This window comes from Lepidochelys kempii, chromosome 7 (assembly GCF_965140285.1).
Source record: "Lepidochelys kempii isolate rLepKem1 chromosome 7, rLepKem1.hap1, whole genome shotgun sequence".
NCBI lineage: Eukaryota > Metazoa > Chordata > Testudines > Cheloniidae > Lepidochelys > Lepidochelys kempii.
In genome coordinates this window covers 72563334-72587472 of record NC_136386.1, presented here as the reverse complement: position 1 = coordinate 72587472, position 24139 = coordinate 72563334, and the positions used below count along the sequence as shown (strand labels likewise).

The window sequence follows — 24139 nt, the reverse complement described above, 5'->3', positions numbered from 1 at the left end:
GCAGCGGATCTTAAAAGCTTTAATAATCTGGACATATTCCAAAAAGTCCCTCAACCTACCACCTCCTTTTCCCTCCCATCTTTCTTCTTTTCCAAAACCTTGCCATGAAGATCTGTGTCATTAATATTTCAGCATCAGCTATTCACAGGCATTGGCTGCACTGCAGTGCATCTCATCAATAAGAGCTGGTAAAGGCTGTGTAGTTTACCACACTGCCTTCATCCAGCAGAGGAATAAGAGCAAAAGATAGCGAGAGATTAAGACACAGAGAGACACTGAACAGCCACAGAAGGGTAAGATTGCGTAGTGAGGTCAGTGTGCACTGAGGTGCTTTTCACCATCATCCTTGAATCAGATCCTGCAGCTAGTACCAAAGCAAGCAATCAAAAATGGATGTCTTTAAGAAAGGTTTCTCCATTGCTAAAGAAGGTGTGGTGGCTGCAGCAGAAAAGACCAAACAGGGAGTGACTGAGGCTGCAGAGAAGACCAAAGAGGGTGTGATGTATGTAGGTAAGAGACAACTATTTTTAATATACAATTGAGCCTGAAATGTAACATAAATTATCTTCCAGAAAGCAAGAAGTACTGGATAGTGATTAAAACATGGGACTGAAAGGCAGGAGATCTGCATCCCATCTCCACCTCTGCCACAGTCTCACTGTGTAATCTTGGAGTGTCCAAACCTTCCATGCCTCAGTTTCTCCATCTGTAAAACAGAGATACTTACCTACTTCCCAGGGTGGGGGGAGGGAGGCAGGCAGGATTGCTACATATGAATTAATGCAATGTTCAGAAAGCACTTTGAGATCCTCTGATGGAAGGTGCATATTACAATTATTATTCCCTCTTTGCTTTCAGGGTAGGTCACTTACTCTCCAAACATTTGGCTACTGGCAATCTCTCTTTCACCTCCAAAGGTGCAGTGACTGAGGTTATTAAGGGCATACAGAGTGATTCTGTTTATTAAGTTAGGCTAGTACAAATCACCTGTTTCCCCACTCTCATGTCATTTTATTCTGAGATCCTCCTCCTTATGCTCTATAACCCTTTACATTCTCCATGCAAAAATCCTTTACTTGGTTTGCAAAGAGACAGTTATCAGTGTTGATTTGGGCATAACCTTTCATGGGTAAAAACCCCACTTCTTCAGATGCCTGGAGTGAAAATTACAGATGCAGGCATAAGTATATATTGGCACATGAAGAGAAGGGACTTACCTTACCTTACCTCACTTGTAAGGTAACTCCCTTCTCTTCAAGTGCCAATATATACTTATGCCTGCATCTGTAATTTTCACTCCAGGCATCTGAAGAAGTGGGTTTTTTACCCACGAAAGCTTATGCCTAAATAAATCTGTTAGTCTTTAAGGTGCCACCGGACTCCTCGTTATTTTTGTGGATACAGACTAACACGGCTACCCCTCTGATACTAGTTATCAGTGTTTTCCAATGGCTAGGTGCTGGATCATGACACAAGTTGTGCCCTTCCTGGAAACATCCATTGTATAATGAATTCTCTCCATTTCCATAAACCCTACAGTAATCATTTCAAAGCTGCCTTTGAAACCTGGTATCTGCACTGTCTGATGGAGGTGCATGTATGATACTGGTGGACAAAACCAGTGGGTTGGTATAACACTCTGTGTGTAGTCTAACATTCTTACATTATCCCATTATCCTCAGAAGGGAGGATTGCTATTGTATGTGCTGGCTGTGGGTAAGCTGTAATTTTTAAATAGAAAAGGCTCTTGATTCCATTATCACTGCCTTATACATAGAGTATCACCACTTTAAAAACCTTACTGTAGTTACAGAGCTGCATTTTCAAAATTCAGTGGAATCAGAAACCACATTTGTAGCAAATCTTCATCCCCAGATTTAGACAATTACTGATGTAGTACAGAAAGAAAAGGAATACTTGTGGCACCTTAGAGGCTAACCAATTTATTTGAGCATAAGCTTTCGTGAGCTACAGCCCTGCCATTATCTAGCAATATATAACCAATTCACATTTTAATCTGAAGCTGAACCACAAGCAAAAGTTTAACATTACAGGATCTCTAAAAATAAGTAAGTAAAAATGACAAATACAACATGACACCCAGCTGTCAAATGTGGGGATTGCTATTGTACCCAATTCCTTCTTTCTAGGTGATCAGAGCAAGGTCAGACCAGAATACTTAGCATTTTTATAAATATTTTCCCAAATATCATACCAGGCCTTGGATTTGCTTTTCATTTTTTGCACAGTCATGAGACAAAGTGTGGAATGTTCTGCCATCATCTTATGTATTTAACCATTTCAAAAACTTTTTGAAAGCCTTCTTTTAAACCTAAAAAGCTGAATGAAGAGTCCATTAGAGCCTGACTTTGAGGAGCATGGATAATTTTTTAACTATATCAGGCAAATAAACATTTTTGTCAGTAGAGCATCACACAATGCATTATAAAATGCTCTCCATCTTTTTTATGATGCATTGTGTGATGCTTTGCTCATTAAGGGCCTGATCCTCCATGGTGGTGAGTGCATACTGCATGCCAGAGCATGATTAGCCCTTTTCAGGGTACCCAGGATTTCACAGAATGGGGATGCTAAAATCCAGATAATTAAGATCTCTCAGAATTTGGTTTAAATGAGCAAAAGAGGTGGATGCCAGTTATGTGCATGTGTACCACCCATTATCATTGCAGTGGCCAGAACCTATTTGCTGCCCTACACTCCCTAGCTATATGCCCATGAAAGGCTAATCAAAATGCCCAATTACATTAAAATGCTCGGTCAGTACTTTTCCCTCTTTCCATAACCTACTACAGTTAGGTTGCTGTTAAGACACTGCATGAAGGAATTTGAACTCTGACTCTGAATCTGCTGTGTAGTTGGAACCACTCAGAGATGTGAAAGTCTTTTCTGGATGTCAGAAAAAGGATAGTAGTGGGTGGGGTGGATGTCTTGTTTTGAGTCAACTTCTTACATAACTCTGCTAATGAATCAAAAGCCAGCATTTCATTGCACTGATGGGATCTCTGAGTCCTCCTGAGGATTGCAGTTGACCAGACATCAGTACCAGTATTGATGAGTCACTGCAGCTTGAGATAAAATGGCTAGTTCTGTGACATCTACTGCAGCACACGGCTTCCTGAACTCTATAGGGTCATCATAGTTCTGCTGGTATCTTCACTCTGATCTCTGGGCCAGAAAGTTTCAATTCACAACCCATATCAATGCCTGGGGGTGGGGGTTCCACTACCCTGTGCTAACACTGCAATGCAGTTTGAGGTTGTGGGGTCTGCACTGGTAAGAGATGCTGCCATTACAGTCAGTCATTCAAATGGGGTCCTCTCTGCCTATGGATGTGGTTACCCAGGCGGGAAAGAAAGATCTCATGGCACTTTGTTCATGGCACTGGGTTTCTTTTCAAATTCCCTCACTCAATAAAAACAAGTTCTCCTGTCCATGCTACTGCTGTCACTGAGACCATAATAGTTGCAGTGGATTCCTGCAGTTGCTGCATTATCAGCAGCAACACTGGGACAAATTCTTAGTTGGTGTAAATAGGTATAAACTCCAGTGAAGTCAATGGAACTATATCAATTTACACTAGCAGAGAATCTGATGCAATATTGGGTTGTAAGGCACACAGGACAACAAGCAATAGAGAAAGATCACAATCATAAACACAAAATTATATTCAGTATTACGTAAATACTAGAAATACTAGATAATCCAATCCAGTAGCTCTCAATAAAGAATGCAGTTCTGGCATGCCCAAAATATCTGGTCTCATGCATCAGTCACAAGATACCCAACGCATTGACCTTTACAGATGAAAAGACCAGATCTAATACCTCGTACAGGAGCTGTACGCCCCCTGTCATGTGTTATTCCTGTCTGAATACATGTCTGTCCTTAGTGCACAATGCTTCACTATCACTACAGTGTACCTATTTAAAATACAAAACTTCGTATTGGGGTCTCATTTCCCAATGGTAGATTTTCTATACAGTATTCATTTCTTATTCCTTTTTGGCAGGGAAGGTATGAACATGTGACTGTATGCACACAAGCTGCAAGCAAAGGTTCAAAAGTAACTGCAACTTGACAGCTTCAATGGAATGCTTTTCAGTTCAACAGATACCCTTGCCAGCAAGTGACATGTGCTGGAAGATTAGATTTCATAGAGTGCATTATGAGAGCTGAAGTCTGAGTCATTGGGTGTGGTCTTGAGTGCATTGAAAAAAAAATGAAAAGAACCTAACAAGCTGTGTACAAGCTGCAGTGCCGAGGGGCTTTTTTGCTGCTGTTGCTTCTGCTTCGGTCTTTAATTGCATTCAGATATTTTTGTTTTCCCAGGTTCCCTCTTCTTAGGAATTATTTTCTATTAGAAAAAAGAAGAAAAAACATAGCTATTTGTGAAGAGTCCTGGCAAAAAACAAATGTAATGATTGAGATAAGAGTAACTCATTACAATTCTTGTTTTTATTTGTTTGTTCATTGAAGTAATGCAAAGATAACGAATATATGAATTCAGCTAATTAAACCAGCTGATTTCCAGATATTTAAGAACTTACATTTTTATAAGCATTAAAGCAGAGCTATGTTTGAATGGCTGTCACTGGTGCATTGTAGGACAAATAAGCATTAAGCAGTGCTCTTTTGGAATGGTACAGCTTGATGCATTGGGTATTTGTAGGAATAATGAACATTAAAGCAAGACTATATTAGAATAGAACTTGGTGCACTGGGCACATACCAGCGCCTCATTAATTATTGTGAGCGTTTATGCAATGCAGACCTGTTCTGCTCACTGTTGTTTGATGTTACATGATTATAGAGAGTATTACAACCACAGTGCCATATTCTCTGGCTTTCGGATACTGGCATATCATGCATAGTCCTGTTAATCCATTCTGCTACATTAATCAAAAATTTATTCTCCTCTACATGACTGTACAGTCATTTAAGGGTGAAGTAGAATGTTAGGTTGTTAAGTAGTAAGGCATCTTCCTTATATTCGAGTCTAGATGACCTTAACAAACATTACAAAAATGATCTGTTGTTTGTATGTAGTGCTATAACCGTGTCAGTCCCAGGATATTAGAGAGACAAGGTAGGAGAGGTAATATCTTATATTAGACCAACTTCTGTTGGTGAGACGAGCTTTTGAGCTACACAGAGCTCTGTTATGTTTAACAGTACATTACAAATGTCAATCAGACAGGAGAGAACTGGGCTGGGTTAGTTGTTATCACAGCAGTACACTTGTTCTGCCTTCCTTCTAGGCTTGTCATGAGTGCTGGGCATCGTCTGCAATTCATTTTCCCCACCTCACCCACCCACAATTATTGAATCAGTGCTGCTGTAGCTAATGATCTGGGTGCTTCTGCATCACTATTTACAGTGTTTTGTAATTTGGCCATAAAAACTGTCCATTTTTATGACATGAGTGTGAAAAAGTAAAGAGAAGATTTGTGGATTTAAATGATTTTTAATAAGATGAAAAACGGTTTTTAGGGAAAATTCATTATTAAAGTCAATGGAGTCAAGGGATGGTTTTTAACATGAAACCGAATCTAGCTATTGCAGAGGCTTCCAGCCACTAGGGCAGTGGGTTTCAACCTGTGGTCTGTGGACCCCTGAGGGTCTGCAGGCTACGTCTAAGATTTCCAAAGGGGTCTGCACCTTCATTTGAAATTTTGAAAAAAGGTTGAAAATCTCAGCACTAGGGGATGTCTACACTGCAGCTGGGAGCGTGCTGCCCAGCCCAGGCAGGCAGACACATGCAAGCTCTGCTCAAGCTAGTGCACTAAAAATAGCAGTGTGGACATTGCTGCATAGATGGCAGATGGGGTTCGCACCCCAAACTCATAACTAGGGACTGGGCAGGCTTGTACACAGCCCTGCCATGTTGCAACGGCCACACTACTATTTTTAGTGCACTAGGTTGAGCAGAGGTAGCGCGTTTGCTTACCCAGGCTAAGAGGCACGCTCCAAGCTGCAGTGTAAACATACTGTAAGTGATCATAGAATATCAGGGTTGAAAGGGACCTCAGGAGGTCATCTAGTCCAACCCCCTACTCAAAGCAGGACCAATCCCCAACTAAATCATCCCAGCCAGGGCTTTGTCAAGCCTGACCTTAAAAATATCTAAAGAAGGAGATTCCACCACCTCCCTAGGTAATGCATTCCAGTGCTTCACCACCCTCCCAGTGAAAAAGTTTTTCCTAATACCCAACCTAAACCTCCCCCACTGCAATTTGAGACCATTACTCCTTGTTCTGTCATCAGCTACCACTGAGAACAGTCTAGAGCCATCCTCTTTGGAACCCCCTTTCAGGTAGTTGAAAGCAGCTATCAAATCCCCCTTCATTCTTCCCTTCTGCAGACTAAACAATCCCAGTTCCCTCAGCCTCTCCTCATAAGTCATGTGTTCCAGTCTCCTAGTGATCTGAGGTACTGAGCATGCTGCAGTACACCAATACAATGAGGTCTGTTGAGCAAGTAGTTTCAGGCTTAAAGGAAAACCACAATTATTTGTTGTTGTTCCTTAGGAGCCAGTCCCCTCAACTCCCATTGACTTCAATACCTCACAGCATTGGGCTGCTAAATACATTATATATTCTTTACTGTGAAAATAAATAAATATTTTTTAGAAATACCTGCGCTGTCATCATCACCATGACAGTGACTGGCAACCTGTATCTCTCTGAGCCCAATCCTGTACTCCTTACATATTAAAAACTTCCACTGACTGTATGAAATCAGGGCCTTAACAAGTGCTGAGCCTGGACCTCCTGCTGGGAAGTAGGGGAAGAGACAGGAAATGTAGCTCAGTGTTTGAAAGCATGAAAAAAGCAAACTTCTGGCATTTCTTTATGGTAAGTTCTTTTTTGGTTTCTTTTGCATAATTAGTTAATCTAACATGGGTTTAACTGCACTGTTAAATCAACCAGTTTTTCATTGTAAAGATATTACTGAAATGTGTAAAAAGTGCAGGTTAATTGTCCAGGCACCTCCAAATAATACATATGCCAGTAAAACTAATTGGAGCTATCCAACTTCCAACGGAAAAGCTCCCATGGACTTCAGTGAGAGTAGGATTTGGCCCTTATTGAGAACTACTCAAGGACCCTGCAGCTTAGGACCACGCCCTATCAGAACTCAAGTGGTCTGCATGCAGAAACCAGAGAGGTCTTCCCATAGGGGATGATGTTGATGGAGCCTATGTTTCCTTTTCCAGGTACGAAAACCAAGGAGGGGGTTGTGCACGGCGTGAGTTCAGGTGAGAGTACAGTCCCTACAGATTTGTGTAAATCGATAGCTCACTGTTGTAAAAATGGATAAGAATATAATTCCGACTGACATGAAGCAAGAGGAGTTTTCTTTTACACTTTAGAAGCCCAAGTACCATGGTTCCCAGAATGATTCTTTGGTGATGGAAATGCTCTGCATGCTGGGACTCCTAAACCAAGTAACACAGGAAAGGCCTCACAGAGGCTTCAATATTCTGCTCAGCATGTCTGAGAGGAAGAGTGTTCTGCTGCTGGATGGGTCAAGGAGGCTTGTCATTGGGCAGTGTTGTAGGCTGGGGCAATTTTCAGTGCTGGAAGCAGACCGGAAGGGTTTCATCAGTAGATCTAGTCAGAAAAATTCCGACAAAACATTTTTCAACAGACTTCGCAGAATCACTGAAATCAAAATATTCTGTGAAGACAGTTTGATTTTGATAACATTAATTTGGAAACCTGCTTGGTTTTCTCCCAGCTCACCCACCCAACTCCTTGGCAGCCTGCCTGGCAGGCTGTCTTAGAGTTTATGACCCCACCACATCCAGGGTCCCTGGCTCCATGGCTGCTGACCAGATGGACTGCACTCTTGCTTTCAGTGCAAATTTTGAAATTTTTGGTTTTCATTCTAATTTGGAACAGAACCAAATTTTGAGAAATCTTCTGTGAAACAGAATCACCTTTCTTCAGCCAGCTCTGTTAATCCTCTAGAAGGGGCTTATAGGGAGGATTTAGCTAGATGGAAAGGGGTTACAGAAGGGCAGTCCAGTTTGACAGTCTACAATGGGCAAGATGACGTTTTTTTCTATTTTTGTGCTACTGCTTCTTGGAGTAGGTTTGTTTTGTGATCTGCCCCTTCTCTAAAGGTTGCCAGGTTGCAATACCCACCTATTCTTGAGGTAAGCAGCATGTGTGAGAATTAGCCCCAATGCACTTTAAAATTAAATGGTTTGGATGTATCCTACGTACAGAAAGTCCAAATAACAGATAGCACGGGGCAAAATATTGCTGTGTTACCCTGCTATGCTGTTATCCAGTTAAACAAAGACTGATTTTGAACTTAATTCACGGACTCTACTTTTTCTTGAACCTTTAGTTGCTGAGAAAACCAAAGAGCAGGCCAATGTGGTGGGTGAAGCTGTTGTGGCCAGCGTGAACACAGTGGCAAAACAGACTGTAGAAGGAGCAGAGAACATTGTAACCACTACTGGGATTGTAAAAAAGGTATGTTCGTTTTTTCAGAGACTTACAGGAAATAAGAGGCTTGTTTTGCATTATACTTCCTCGAACACCTGGGTAGGTTTCTGAGGCTCAGTTTATTATTTACAGTTGAGATCACCTATGTATTTACTCGGACAACCCTGCTGTGATATCAGATATAATGCTATATTTAATGTGATGATTTAATAGAGATATAGTGAGTTAATACCACCTCATATTTTGCTATGTAATACAGGTTAGTACAGGCACAGTGTTCATCTGCGCATTGCTTAGAGACCTTATATTCTAGGCACCATGACCAAGATTTTCAAAACTGACTAGTGACGTTGGCTGCCTCAACTTTTGGATACTCAACTTGGGATACTTTAAAGGGGCCTGATTGTCACAAAGTGCTAAGCACCCACCCTCTAAAAATTGGGCCCCTTTAAAGCGTCCTCAGTTGGAGCTCCAAAAATTGAGGCAGCCAAAGTCATCAGTCACTGAAAATCTTCATCTATATGCTTAGAGACTCAGGTGATCAATACTTAGCCATATCATTCTCCAGCATAGCGTATCTATTTTCTCATAAAACTATCTATATTTCTTTAGAGAGAAAGCTGAGGACTAAAGTTCTGATCATAGGATTGGGAGCCAGGAACTTCTGAGTTCTAACCCCAGGTTGTGATATCTGTTCCTGTTACAGCTTAATGCAAATCAGACAAGCTCTCTGCATTAATTTTCCCCCTTTTTTTAAAGTAGACGTAATAATAATATTTTCCAATGTCACAAGGGTGTTTTGAGAATGAGTCAGTTCATATTTGTAAAAAATACAGGCCTTGGAACCAAATGTTCACTATACTCCAAACTGCTACAGGTTTTAGAATCATGAAAGGCCCTAAAGTTTGTTGTGTGTTGATTAAAGATTCCATAAAGTCAGAGTTCAGATTAAAATCTGAACCACCCCAAAGGGTGTTGGTATTCAGATCTAGAGATTATTTTAGCCAGCTATAGAGATAAGAATTAGCTACAATATTTATACCCAGATCTGGACCCAGATATCAAGCTTCTACAGAATTTGGAGGAGGCATCCTTGGATCTAAGGCTTTGGTTCAGACCCTTTCCTGGTATTGAAGTTTATGTTTTAAAACTTTATTTTCATTGTTTTTTTTAAAAAATATAAAGACACCATGAAGCAAAACGTATGTAAATACATGCACAAGATAGAAATACCACATAAATAACAAAATTCAACATTCATTATTTGTAAAACTTGGAAAAAAACAAAAACAACGAAAGAAAAAACCTGAACCTCTAGCGGTGATGTAGGGCATCAGTTATTAAAGCAACTAAATAAGTGAGAACATAACTTATGAGGATTGGGGAATAATATATAATGCAAAAATGTCTGCAGTAGTTTCATGTGTGAGTAGACATCCTCATATTTTTTCCAAGCATTTCTATTAGACAGAGATTTTTTTTCCATGAATGCAGTAGTGTTTGAGGAAGGAACTACAGATTTCCATTTTCTCAGAATAACTCTTTCAGCCACTAAAATAGTTATTTCAATCTATTTCTTAATGTTAACTGTTAATACCAACTCAACCCTAAAATACACAAGCTTGGAGAAGGAAAAATAGCAACACTTACAAGTTGTTGAGAGCACTGAATCGTCGGCGATCCCTTGAGGTCGAGGATGATCTTTCACAGGTTTTATTTTTCATGGGTCCTTCGGTGACTGAGAAATCCGATTCTTGAGCCACAGGCTCGTTGGCAGACATTACAGGTGGTGTTGGAAGACAGGGTTAGACCGCAATTGCTGTGTGCCAGTTGTCTTTCCTTTCTTTTCTGGCGTTTTCTGTGACCAGGGCAAGCCGATTTTCCTTAAAAGTAGACATTCCCTCTCTGACAAGTCTTCACCAATTGTCCCTATCCTGGGCTGCTGTCTCCCAGTGTGTGGTGTTGATGCCACATCTCCTGATGTTTATCTTGAGGGTGTCTTTAAAGCATTTCTTTTGGCCTCCCCATTTCCTTTCTCCTTTGGTGAGTTGGGCATATAGTTGTTGTTTTGGTAAGCGTACATTAGGCGTGCGCACACAGTGCCCGCTCCACCTCAGCTGGTGCTGGATAATCAGGGCCTTGACACTGAAGATGTTGGCCTCTGTGAGGACACCGACGTTAGCGCGATGATCCTCCCACTTTATGTTGAGGATCTTCTGAAGAAAGTGCTGGTGCTGGCGTTCCAGGTTTTTCAGGTGTTTTCTGTAGGTAACCCAAGTCTCTCAGCCGTAGAGGAGAGTTGGGGTTACCACCACTTTATAAACTAACAGTCTAGTGTGTGTTCTGATGTTGTGGTTGTTGAACACCCGGCGAGACAGTCTGCCAAAGGCAAGGCGGGCACAGCAAATTCTGTGCTGAATCTCAACATCTGTGACTGCCCTCTGTGAGAGATGGCTGCCAAGACAGGCAAAGTATTATACATTTTCCAGTTCTTCTTTGTCGATATAGATCTTCCTTCCTCTGATGATTGACCAGGGACTGGTTGGTGGAGAACTTTTGTTTTGCCAATGTTCAGAACTAGCCCTAGGCTTTTATAAGCTTCAAAGAAGCAATTAAGGGCTGTTTGAAGATCCTCCTTTTGAGTGTGCAACAACAGCAAAATCATCTGCGTACTGAAGTTTGGTTATTGTGGTTGATATTACTTTAGTTCTGGCATGGAGATGAGAAATGTTGAAGAAGTTGCTGTCAATCCGATATTGGATGCCAATGCCCTGTGGTAGACAGTCTTGGGTTAATGTTTTCATAGCTACTAAGAAAATGGGGAAAAGAGTGGGGCCCAGTACTCAACCTTGTTTTATGCCAGTTTGGATGACAAAGGTCTCAGAGATAGAACCACTGCACAGGATGGAGGCAGTCATCTGGTCATGGAAGAGTCTTACAATGGTGACAAATTTGCTTGGGCAGCCAAACTTTGACATAATTTTCCACAGAGCCTCACGGTTGACAGAGTCAAAGGCTTTGGTCAGATCGATAAAGGACGTATACAGCTCCTGGTGTTGTTCTTGACATTTTTCCTGGATCTGCCTGGCTGCGAAAATCATGTCGGTTGCGTCTCATGATGGTCTGAAGCCACACTGGGACTCTGGAAGTACTTCCTCTGCAAGAGGGAGCAGGCGATTCAATAAGATTCTAGCAAGAATCTTCCCAGCACTGGAGAGGAGGGCAATGCCTCGATAGTTGCCAGAGATGGCCCTGTCTCCCTTTTTGAAAATGGTGATGATCTTAGCATTAGGTAAATCAGCAGGAATTTCTTCAGTGTGCCAGATTTTTGAAGAGCAGCGAGTGAAACTTGTTAGTCAGTGTTTCCCCCCACACACACACACACACTTTCAGTACTTCAGCTGGTATGCCATCAGGACCTGGTGCTTTATTGTTCTTCATTGGTCTCATTGCTTTGCAGACCTCCTCAGGTGTTGATGAGTTGGCAAGAGTTTCCTAGATTGGGTGCTGAGGGATGGAGTCGATGGTATCGACAGTTACAGTTGATTCTCGATTTAGAAGCTTTTGGTAGTGTTCCTTCCAGTGCTCTTGGATGGATTCAATATCTTTAAAAAGGGTACTACCATCTTTGGATCTCAGAGGTGTAAGGCCACATGAGCTTGGTCCGTACAGGGTCTTTGTCTCACACAAAAAGCTTTGCATATCATGTCTGTCAGCGAATGTTTGGATTTCTTTTGCTTTGTCCTTCCACCATTTATTTTTGATTTCTCGGATCCTCCTTTGAACTTCAGCTTTGAGCTGATGGCAAGAGCTCTGCTTCTGACTGGATAGTGGTTGGTTTTGCCAGTCGCAGAAAGCTTTTCTCTTCTGGTCCAAAAGGACTGTAATCTCAGTGTTGTTGCTGTCAAACTAGTCCTGATGGCAGCAGGTAGCAAGGCCAACGGATTCCTTGCAAACCTCATGGATGATCTGTTTTAGGACTTCCCAGTCTTCTGCGACACTTGTGCTGTCATTTTCAGATGTGCAGATAGCCAGTTTTTCACTGAGGAGATTGGAAGTTCTCTTGGTGCACTGAGTATTGAAGTCTTTGGATGTTGTATTGCCATCTGTATGATTTGGATTGCTTTCTATGTTTTGGTGCAATCCTGATGGATGTGACTGACCTCACCAGGTGGTGGTCAGTCCAGCAATTGTCGGCTCCTCTCATGATACAGGTGACTTGGACATCTCTTAGATCCTGTGTTCTTACAATGACATAGTCTAGGAGGTGCCACTGTTTTGAGAGGGAGTGTTGCCAAATTGTTTTGTACTTGTTGCTTTGTCTGAAGATTGTGTTTGTGATCACAAGGTCGTGCTCTGCACATTTCTGAGTAGAAAGATTCCACTGGAATTGGTCTTGTCCAAATTCATTGATATCGCTGAGTCAGTCTTTTTCATCTCTCTGCTCTCCTTTACTTAGTCTCCGCTAAGTAACGGTCAATAAATCTGTTACTTCTTTGTATTATTCAGGAGCTTTTCTAAATACAAAGTAAAAAAAAAGGCATTATTTTTGGTGTGCAGGTCATGTTTAATGCAAAGCTTTTGTGAATGAGGCCTATTGATATTGTACATTACTCATCACTCCATTGGGTGGATTTCAGTTGGTTTTTTTAGAAAGTTGACCTCCTCTAAGTAACCTTGTCTGAGAGCAGGGATGAACTTTTCATCTGCATGACTCTGCACAAAGCTTGCTGCATTGCAGACTCTCACCATGTGATCAAAAGCAAGCAAGAATACACACACACATACATACTTGTTAAATGTCCCTCAGGGGTTGGAAGAATTTCCCAGTAGCTAATATTTTACTGTTGTTCTCCCCTCCCCATTTCATCCATTTTTCTTGTCAGGTGTGATATGGTCTAGTTGTCAGTTCGAGGCTCTGTGATTTTAAAATGGTCTTGTTCTTCTTTTATGTCACTTCACAAATTATTCTGGTAATTTTCAATTCTTTGCAACCACTCTGCATTTAATTTACTGTTGGATCCCATAATTATTTTATCTGTTTGAGCTAACACGTCTGTATTCTACTGATTCATTAGACATTTCCTTTCTTAAAGCTTGCACATTTTGAAAAAGGAATAGGGAGGAGAATCAGAAATACTTCACATAAATGGGCCAAAATCTGCTCCCCAAAACAACTCTCATTGTCATTAATGGGGTTCCACTGGGAGAATTAAGAGCAGAATATCTGTTTGCTAAGTGTATTCAGTTAGGGTGAAATTCAACCATCATAAAAGCATATAAGAATCTATAGAAGGCCTCTGATGTGGTGGAACTACTGTCTGCATCAGGGGCATGTTATGGGGAAGGACATGGAACTTAAAGATATCACAATTAGACTGAATGCACAACTGGAACCGGTTCCCCTTTGTATATGTGCTTCATGATAGACTAAGGATTTATCTCATGCTATTTCTCAATATGGCATGGAAAATTAAGATTGTGCTAAAAGTAAAATAAGCTTTAACTGGGAGAGATTGCACATATGTAGTATTTTCTTTGTCTCATTCTTATTAAATGTCTGGTTTAATAAATTATAGATTCATAGATACTAAGGTCAGAAGGGACCACCATGATCATCTAGTCTGACCTCCTGCACAACGCAGGCCACAGAATTTCACCCACCCACTCTTGCGAAAAACCTCTCACCTATGTCTGAGCTACTGAAGTCCTGAAATCGTGGTTTAAAGACTTCAAGGAGCAGAGAATCCTCCAGGAAGTGACCCGTGCCCCATGCTACAGAGGAAGGTGAAAAACCTCCAGGGCCCCTTCCAATCTGCCCTGGAGGAAAATTCCTTCCTGACCCCAGATATGAGCATATGGGCAATTCCTTCCTGACCCCAAACCCTGAGCATATGGGCATGATTCACCAGCCAGATACTACAGAAAATTCTTCCCTGGGTAACTCAGATCCCACCCCATCTAACATCCCATCACAGGCCATTAGGCCTATTTACCATGAATATTTAATTACCAAAATCATGTTATCCCATCATACCATCTCCTCCATAAACTTATCAAGTTTAATCTTAAAGCCAGATAGATCTTTTGCCCCCACTGCTTCCCTTGGAAGGCTATTCCAAAACTTCACTCCTTTGATGGTTAGAAACCTTCGTCTAATTTCAAGTCTAAACTTCCTGGTGGCCAATTTATATCCATTTGTTCTTGTGTCCACACTGGTACTGAGCTTAAATAATTCCTCTCCCTCTCCGGTATTTATCCCTCTGATATATTTATAGAGAGCAATCATATCTCCCCTCAACCTTCTTTTAGTTAGGCTAAACAAGCCAAGCTCCTTGAGTCTCCTTTCATAAGACAAGTTTTCCATTCCTCGGATCATCCTAGTAGCCCTTCTCTGTACCTGTTCCAGTTTGAATTCATCCTTCTAAAACATGGGACACCAGAACTGCACACAGTATTCCAGGTGAGGTCTCACCAGTTATACTTGTATAAAGGTATTAAAACCTCCTTATCTCTACCGGAAATACCTCTCCTGATGCATCCCAAGACCGCATTAGCTTTTTTCACGGCCATATCACATTGGCAGCTCATAGTCATCCTATGATCGACCAATACTCCGAGGCCTTCTCCTCCTCTGTTACTTCTAAATGATGCGTCCCCAGCTTATAACTAAAATTCTTGTTATTAATCCCTAAATGCATAACCTTACACCAGTTTACAAGGTCATCCAGATCCTCCTGTATGATATCCCAGTCCTTCTCTAAGTTGGCAATACCTCCCAGCTTTGTATCATCCGCAAACTTTATTAGAACACTCCCACACCCAAAAAATGGGAGTGGGCAAATTAATGTCTTATCATCCCATAAACCGCATAAGATGTACACGATGTGCAACGTGGCTGAGTGAGTGTTTCTGGTGAAACTTTAATTTTGCACGTTAAATGGTAATACTCTGAGAAATCACATGAGAAAAGATTGCATCATAGGAACCCATTTGGCAGTCCTTATTCATAAGAGCAGTCCCACTGAAGCCAATGGGAGTTTGTCTGGCTGCAGAGTGAGTGAAAACTGAGTAAGCACATCAAGAGTTGATCCTATAAAAGTAAACTGCATATTAAAAGGTAGAAAAGCCATGCACTGTAATCTGTGCACGGTATGCAGATGTTTTCTGCTAATGTCTGGCTCTGATTGCTCTTTTCGTCAGAAATGTCGGCATCATTTAGGGCGCATTCAGCCTGAACCATTCCAACTGAATAAGTCTGCAGAATTTATCAACATATCTAACCTCTAAAATCATGAGCGGAGGAGTTCTCTCCAAGAAGTATCACCTGTGCTTCAGAATCTGAAGACATTAACTCCATAGTGTGCTGAGTCTCTGCCTACCCCCTGGCAAGCTGGTGTACCCTTATCATTTATTAACCTTGTAGCAGACCAGGTCACCAATGTACCTCTTCAGGTTCACAGCTTTAAACAAAAATAAAACAAAACAATCCTGCTTTCCACTGAATTTGCTGCCTTTCCAGCTACAGAAAGCAATGCATCATCAATTATCATTCGATGAAGTGAGCTGTAGCTCACGAAAGTTTATGCTCAAATAAATTGGTTAGTCTCTAAGGTGCCACAAGTCCTCCTTTTCTTTTTGCGAATACAGACTAACACGGCTGCTACTCTGAAACCTATCAATTATTATTAAGGCTCAGGAAGGTGTCTGGTTTTATGGAGGGGATAGTGTCACCATTTAAAATTTTTAAACTAGTGTGGCATTAAAAACCCAATTTTTCTCCAATTCCAACAAATCCCATTTTGTATGAGTGATCTCTAGCCAGAGGAGAATTTAGGGAAAATGTTGATGTCTGAAAAGAGGTGTTTAAAATGGTAATTTAAAATAAAGGTATCAATTTTAAGACTTAGTCACTTTCTCAGGCAGAGTTCCATTTCAGAGGGATTTCAAATGGTCAGCACCTCTCAGGATTGGGCCCATAGTGGAATGAACCATAAAGACAGCAGGAAATTCTCATTGTATCTGAATCATACTACAGAGACTTTAGCCCCTTTGCTGTCTAAAGGACATTTGACATACAAATATCAAAATGACATGGGTATGCCCCTAATGCTTGAATGTACATTCTGAGATTTTAAGAATATTCAGTAGGTACCTGAAAATTTTCACTACCTGAAAATCCATGGCCCCTGAATTACACCTGCTATGGTCCCTGGGGAGTTAAAAACCAGGTCTTCTCCCTAGCTGAAGTGAATTGACCAAAGAGATTTGATTCAAAAGCCAGCAAGTGTTCCACCTACCAATCAAAGCCATTATAAGGTAGCATAAACCTTTTGTGCCTTTATTACTTTACTTATAACCTGTAGTCCAGCACAGATCCCACCACTCTATGGCACAAGCATTACTATAAAGAACTTTGCTACATCAAAGTCTAAACACAAAATAAATAACATTAAACTCACCTGTAAAATAAATGCCATGTATAAAAATGTCAAATTTTAAAATGGAACAGACGACCTCCATTAAAATGAATGTAAGCATTTTTTTTACTTCTCTGGAGAAATAGGGAAACACAAAGAGAAAATCTTTGGACTTTATTATTTGCCAGTTGAGCCAAACTGATGATTCAATTAATGGAAAAACCTCCTGGTAATGCATGAGAAAATCTGTCACTTTACCAGTCACAATGAAATGTAAATGATATGGACAAGAGTAAATTAATCATTTTCAACATTTTCTGTACGCCCTTAAGCAAGGTCTGCAAGAGATGTATATTCTCCCTTTAAACATCCCCTGGCGAATATGCCTAAAAGATAGAGAGGTTTCATTAACTTTTCTGTGGAGTCTCCTCAATGTTGTGGAATCCCTCTTTTTGGGAGGCCCCAGAGCCTCTCTGCATCTTGACTCCATTGGAGCTGCATTGCCAGGGAGCCAGAGATGTAGACATGAAAGGCCTATTGAGGGTATTGGAGCCAATCTAGAGCTGCAACGCCTTCATTCAATTAGCCCTGTTCTCTGGGAGATCCTCTCTCTCACTCTCTTGAGAGAAAAGGAGTACTTGTGGCACCTTAGAGACTAACAAATTTAAGTCTCTAAAGTGCCACAAGTACTCCTTTTCTTTTTGCCAATACAGACTAACACGGCTGCTACTCTGAAATCTCTCTTGAGAGAGAATATAACAGTAAAACATATATACAAAGCCCATATTGTATGGGGGAAAGGACAGTCTTATGGCCAAAAAGCAGAGAACTAAGAGTTGGGAGATTTTGGTTCTTTTCCCAGGTCAGCCACAGACTTGCTCTATGATCTTGTACAAGTCTGTGTGCCTCAATTTTCCCATTTCTTATGTCACAGGAGTGAGATTTACTTTGTTAATATTTATAAAGGCTCTGAAATCCTGAGAGGAAAGTTGCATATTAGTACAAAGTATATGACAATTTAAAATACATTAAAAAACCCCTGTGCTTAACATTTAAGATACAGTGTGCCATACAAATATTAGTTAATTAATCACTGTAACACTATTGTGCAGTAGGGATATATTATTATCCTGATTTTAACACAGCGTGAAATCCTGGCTGCATTGAAATCAATGGCAAAATTCTCATTGACTTTAATAGAGGCAGGATTTTACCCTATACATCTTCCCCAATGTCACACAGCAAATGTGTGGTACAGCTGGGATTGGTACCCACCAGTTGCTAGCTCTTTGTTCTGTATGCAGACCTCTGTAGATCATATTGCCTACTTTTAAAAAAGCCTTAAATTAGGTTTATCAGCTAGCAGCCTTAACTCCCAGCCAACAAATGCCAGATTGCAGACTGCAGCCCTGTCTCGTCCAATATTCTCTATCCTGGACAGGCAAACTGGAGGGAAGTAAGTGGGGAAAAAGACGGTGAGGTGAAAACCTTAACACAACCTGTCACTTCTTTATCTTGTAATTGTGTTGGTTCCTGCCATGTTGGTTTAGAAAAATTCTCAAGACACTTGTTTCCTGTCCCTTCTAGAAACAGATTGATGAGGCAGTTACATTATTCTTTAATGGAGTCTTAGCTAAAAGCACATTTTAGAGGACCAGTAACTAGTAAAATGGATGAATATGGATTCTTACATCCACTGTCACGCTCAGACACTGTTTCCTGTGAATGACCCCAAAGCAGGAATTCCTTTTTTTTAAAAAAAAACAACATTATCTGTAGAGTCAAAAAAGCTGCAACCCTCTTCATGAGAAGAGCAGAGCAGTCCTCTACAAGAGAGGTTTCTGACTGCAGTAAGTTGCCCTTTCTGCTTGTTCACACACTCACACAAATGGCCTCTGTTTGTTTCTCTGACAGTAGGCGCTAGGTTTAACTCCCAGGCTGTCTCCAGAGCCATTATTTCACCTCCACAAATCAGCATGGATTCTGTAAACCCATTGAAGGCCACACATGGGGAGACTGCACTACTGCTGAACCAATTGCAACTGATTTTGTGTAATAAAAAGAAAAGTAACAATCTGTATGAATTAAGTAAGGCACATGAGGCAACTAAAAAATAGGCAAGAAAGAAAGAAAATACTGGTCCTAAACAAGTTTAAAATAATATGAAACACTTTGAAAATACAGTTTCAGGCTATTTATACTTTTTGTACATTGTTTAGTTATAAAATGTACTGCTGTTTATTTTTTATATGGTGCCAAAGGCATGCCAATTACTTTACAAACACAGATCCCAATCCTGCAATCAGATCTGCCTGTGTGCATCCAATTGCAGGGTTGGCGTCATAAGTTTGGCCTCTATCTGACACTTTACAAATACTGAGGGTCAGATCCTCAGCTGATGCTCATGCTTTTTACGTTGCAAAATGTTATAGTAAGTTATGGACATATCCCTGGCAGGTGTCAGAGGACTTAATGACTTCAATACTTAGCACTTTACATATAAGCTCTAATTAAGTTTCAGAACAAGAATGCCCCTGTGTGTGACACAGTTTAGTACTATAATCCTCATTTTTACAGATGAGCAGAGAGATTAAATGAATAGCCCAAGGCTATAGTGGGAATCATTATTGGAGCTGAGACTAGTGGTTAGGAGTTCCTAATTTTTAGTCCTGTACGTGGACCACACTTCTTTCATAATGGGCTGATTATTTATGGCAACTCTGATTTTACTGTGAGATTTCCATCTGAACTCACCAGGATAGCAGCATAACCAATGGAGGAGAAACAGGCTGAAGGGCTGCTACTTCTCAATTCTATTCTATACTGGTTTTTATACTGTGCTCATCACCATGGTATCTGAGCGCTTTCCAGTAGTGCATTAAGCAATGTGACTCCTCGACTGTCACAGGTTGTTTGTTCCTTATCCTCTCCCCAGAGGGCATGGTCATAAATATAAAGGGAAGGGTAACCACCTTTCTATATACCATGCTATAAAATCCCTCCTGGCCAGAGGCAAAACCCTTTCACCTCTAAAGGTTTAAGAAGCTAAGATAACCTCACTGGCACCTGACCCAAAATGACCAATGAGGGGACAAGATACTTTCAAATCTGGAGGGGGGGGGACAAAGGGTTCTGTCTGTCTGTGTGATGCTTTTGCCGGGAACAGATCAGAAATGCAAGCCTTCCAACTCCTATTAAGTTAGTAAGTAATCTAGCTAGAAAATGCATTAGGTTTTCTTTTGTTTAATGGCTGGTAAAATAAGCTGTGCTGGATGGAATGTACATTCCTGTTTTTGTGTCTTTTTGCAACTTAAGGTTTTTCCTAGAGGGATTCTCTATGTTTTGAATCTGATTACTCTGTAAGGTATTTACCATCCTGATTTTACAGAGGTGATTCTTTTACCTTTTCTTTAATTAAAATTCTTCTTTTAAGAACCTGAGTGATTAGAGCACTCACCTGGGACATAGGAGACCTGGGATCCAATCCTCCTGCTCCTCTGACTTTAATGATTTATCCGGAGTGCAAGTACAAGCTTCACCAGGAGAGACTGAGGGGAGCCCCACATCAGACTATCCTATAGCCCAATGATTAGAACGCTCACTTGAGAGGTGGGAGAGCGCTGTTCAAACCCCTCCTCCTGCTCAGGAGAAGGGAGAACTTGAACTGGGGGTCTCGCACATCTCATGTGAGAACCTAGATGCTGAGCTAAAAGTTACAAGGGAGTTGCTGCTTCCTCCCTGCACCTGGCTGTTTTATATGAACTTGCTTGAGGGGCCTGATCCAATCACGCCTACTGAATTGAGCCCCACATGTAACTTAGGCAGAGGAATGCGTATCTTCCCCTGGTTTGTGAACTGCTCTGGGTGTAGTGTCCAGCTGCCTAGAGTGAAGGAGAAGTGTGTGTGCTCAGAGGCAGAAACATAGGTGCCAAATGAGTTGAGGAACCTGCAGGGTTCAGTGTTTGACATATTCCTTTACCTCTCACCTCCATAAATAGGTGCTACTCGCACACTGCAGGGACAATGCTACCCACTAAAAGAATGAGCATAAAGGAGGAGTGAGCCTCATAACAAATATATAGCTTGATTTTCCATTTCCTCACTGAAGTCTTGCACCAACTTTGAAATGGATTCTGGCAGTAAAATGAGAATTGATAATATTTAATCCTTTGTCAAATAGATACATAGATGTGAATTTCTTCATATGAAGCCACTTGAGCATTTTGGGAGCTATCAGATGCACATTATCCTCCTTATGGAATGAGTGGCTAGTGTGAGGTAGATAATCTGGGGAAAATCAGTGTAGAATCTCCCTTCCTGCAAGTGAAAATGAAATTCATCTGTACGTGCTATGTTTCCCACGTTCAAAGAGCCAATGTTCCATTTTAGATTAAAGAAAACTACTTAACAAAAAAAGACAGTCTCCAAGAAGGAGAAAGTAGGGTGTCTCTCATTCTGTAAGAACTTCCAGTTCAAATCCTTTCACAGCCCTGCTCCCCAACAGACAGACAGACTTAAAACACTTCAAGGTGCTGTGACAGACCCAGACCAGTGGGGTACAGGAGTCTGGTAAAAGGCAAATATACTGGCCACTGGATGAATAGTTTTCTGTTCCCTGCGTGACCAGAGCAGGGGCCGCAGTAGAGTAATCAGGAACCTGCTAGAACCAATTAAGACAGGCAAGCTAATTAAGACACCTGTAGCCAATTAAGAACATACTAGAATCGGTTATGGCAGGCAGACTAATCAGGACACCTGGTTTAAAAAGGAAATCCCATTAGTTAGTAGGGGGATGGGGGAGGGCATGCAAGGAGCAGGGAGTGAGAAGGCGTGCTGCTGGAGGACTGAGGAGTACAAGTGTGATCAGACTTCAGGAGGAAGATCCTGCAGTGAGGATAAAGAAGGTGCTTGGGGGAGGCCATAGGGAAGTAGCCCAGGGAGTTGTAGCTGTCATGCAGCTGATACAGGGGATACTGTAGACAGCTGCTATCCACAGGGCTCTGGACTGGAAGCCAGTGTAGAGGGTGGGCCTGGGTTCTCCAATCCCCTGATTGGACACAGGAGGAGCTGACCTGGTCTGTAAGCAACACGAGAAGGGAAGGTCTTATTTGGAAAGGGATCTGGCCTGTCCCCGACCCACTAGGTGGGACAATAGACACTGCAGATTGTTCTCCGTTTCCCCCACGCTGGCCAGTGATGAGGTTAGCTGAGTGAATGGCAGGTTTGAGCCTCTAGTAGAAGAGGCCAAACTGAGGGTTGCCGTGAACCTCTGAGGTGAGCAAATCCGCCGAAAAGTGCAAGACCCACCAAGGCAGAGGAGGAACTTTGTCACAGTGCAAATACAGAAAACTGAATCAGAGCTGTATATGCCATAGGGCAAACCTGTTGTTTTCTCCACATATGAAATATTTGACTCCATTTTGCAAAGTCTGTTTGAATAGCCTCTTTAAAATTAACTGGCCAATACACCATGCTGCAATAAGGGTAATTGTATTGTGTATATCCTGCAGGATGAGTTATCTCACCCAGAGCACCCTACAGAACCAGCTGATGCAGAAGAGCCCCCAGCAGAAGCCATAAAAGCCAGTGGAGAGGTAAAGTCCAGACACAAACCAACTAACCCTAGAATCCTTAGCTGGTCCAGGGTTTTTCTCACCATCTATCATATGTATATTTTATGTACCTTTTTGTTCTCATGAAAATGAAAGACTAATATAGTCTTTAGCTAAGCATAGGTAAGCAAGTCATGTGCAAGGCTCTTTAAAAAAGTCTCCTAATGCACTTTTAAGCTTTACCTGCACCACCGTAGGAGTTATATTTCTGGATCTTCCCCACACCCACCATTCTATCAGTGCACCTCCATGCTGCTGCACAAAGGACCCTATACTCTAGTCCTGGGTCTCTCTGGCTCAATGCTGCATGATTCAGTGGTTTTATGACAAACTTAAATGGAGATTAGGCTAAGAATCACCAAACTAAATTTCACTAGGAAGTTGAGTTAGAATAGGAATGTGTATGATTCTTAAAGGGGAAAGGATAACTCACTAACCTTCTGTATCACCTATAGTCCCTATCGTCTTATGTCCTATTTTTAATGTGAGGATCAACTTTGGTAATCTGTGTTTTCCTGTTATATACAGTCTGTTTGAAATTAGTCCATTTTCTTGTCTTGTTTCTCTTGTAGGGTGAAAATGAAGCCAATTAATCAATTTCAGGACTACTAGTGTGAACGTGAGAATTCCAGGAGTACACACTGAAACGTTAGTAGACACCATAGTAGGGAAATCCTCCTTCCCATAGGCTAACTACTTTCAGCACTATATCCTTTCACTTGCCTCGCTAACATATCATACAATATATGTATGTCAGACTCTTGATTCTATGTATATGGCAACTGTTCACTGTGGTCTGTCTCTCTCTAAGTATCTCTATATCCTTTGTGGCTTTTTACCTTCCCATCTTTGAGTCTTCTGACTGTCTGGTTTGTTAGCAAATAATATGTTGTGGTTAAAATCACTGGCCAATGTCTTATCTCCATTTGCATCAGCACTTGGAATCCCTAGCTATGATAATGATTTTTTTTAAACTACAAAATAAAAGTGTTTGAACTACTTTTTTCTTTGTCTTGTCAGTCCCTTTTATATGTAAAAGTTCTTCTAAGCGTTAATGTCTTGAGTTGAGTTTCAAAGCTGAAAACCTTTCCAGAAGTGCGCACGTGGTGCTCTAAGAATTAACTGTCAAAAGGAGAAATAATCCAGTACTCTGCTCCACATGTCACCAATGAAATGAGGGGGGAGGGTCTGAAATCCTTAGAAGTACCCCTGACATGGGCAAGGGTGCAAGGACTGAAATCATTAAGGGGAAAATCCCTTCAAATGGGAAAGGAGAAGAGCCCTTGAGATCCTGAGCAGGAATCACAGCTTGAAATGTGGATCAGTGTGGTCTGAAATGTTCAGGGAGAAATTCTTCTGGGAATGGAGGATGGGGAGTGTTGAAAATTTCAGAGGCGTTTCCTTCCAGACTAATACACAAATAATTAATAATACTGGTCTCTTAGATAGAGCTTTTCATCTGTAGATCTCAAAGCACTTTACAAAGGTGGTCAGTAACAGAGGGTCTCAAATCCTCAGAGAGGGTAAATGTTTCTGAAACTCACTCTAATAAGCACAAAATACAACATAAAAGTAACTACAGATAAGCACAGCACATGGATGCAGTAGGCATTCTTTTATAGGTATG

The 24139-nt window shown here is 41.2% G+C and overlaps 1 protein-coding gene across 1 annotated transcript; it reads left to right on the top strand.

Moving 5' to 3' along the window:
* Positions 1-23515, top strand: SNCG (synuclein gamma). Its single transcript, XM_073353351.2, has 5 exons — positions 1-510; positions 7238-7279; positions 8380-8507; positions 22411-22494; positions 23085-23515. The coding sequence occupies exons 1-5, from the start codon at positions 390-392 to the stop codon at positions 23103-23105; spliced, it is 396 nt and encodes a 131-aa protein (XP_073209452.1). The 5' UTR covers positions 1-389; the 3' UTR covers positions 23106-23515.
* Positions 23516-24139: the final 624 nt, after the last annotated feature.

Excerpts from the sequence above, each read along its gene's own strand:
- SNCG (XM_073353351.2), top strand. The coding sequence starts at position 390 with ATGGATGTCTTTAAGAAAGGTTTCTCCATTGCTAAAGAAGGTGTGGTG. Across the intron at positions 7,280-8,379 it reads TGTGCACGGCGTGAGTTCAG|TTGCTGAGAAAACCAAAGAG; the intron begins GTGAGAGTACAG and ends TTGAACCTTTAG. Across the intron at positions 22,495-23,084 it reads CCATAAAAGCCAGTGGAGAG|GGTGAAAATGAAGCCAATTA; the intron begins GTAAAGTCCAGA and ends TTTCTCTTGTAG.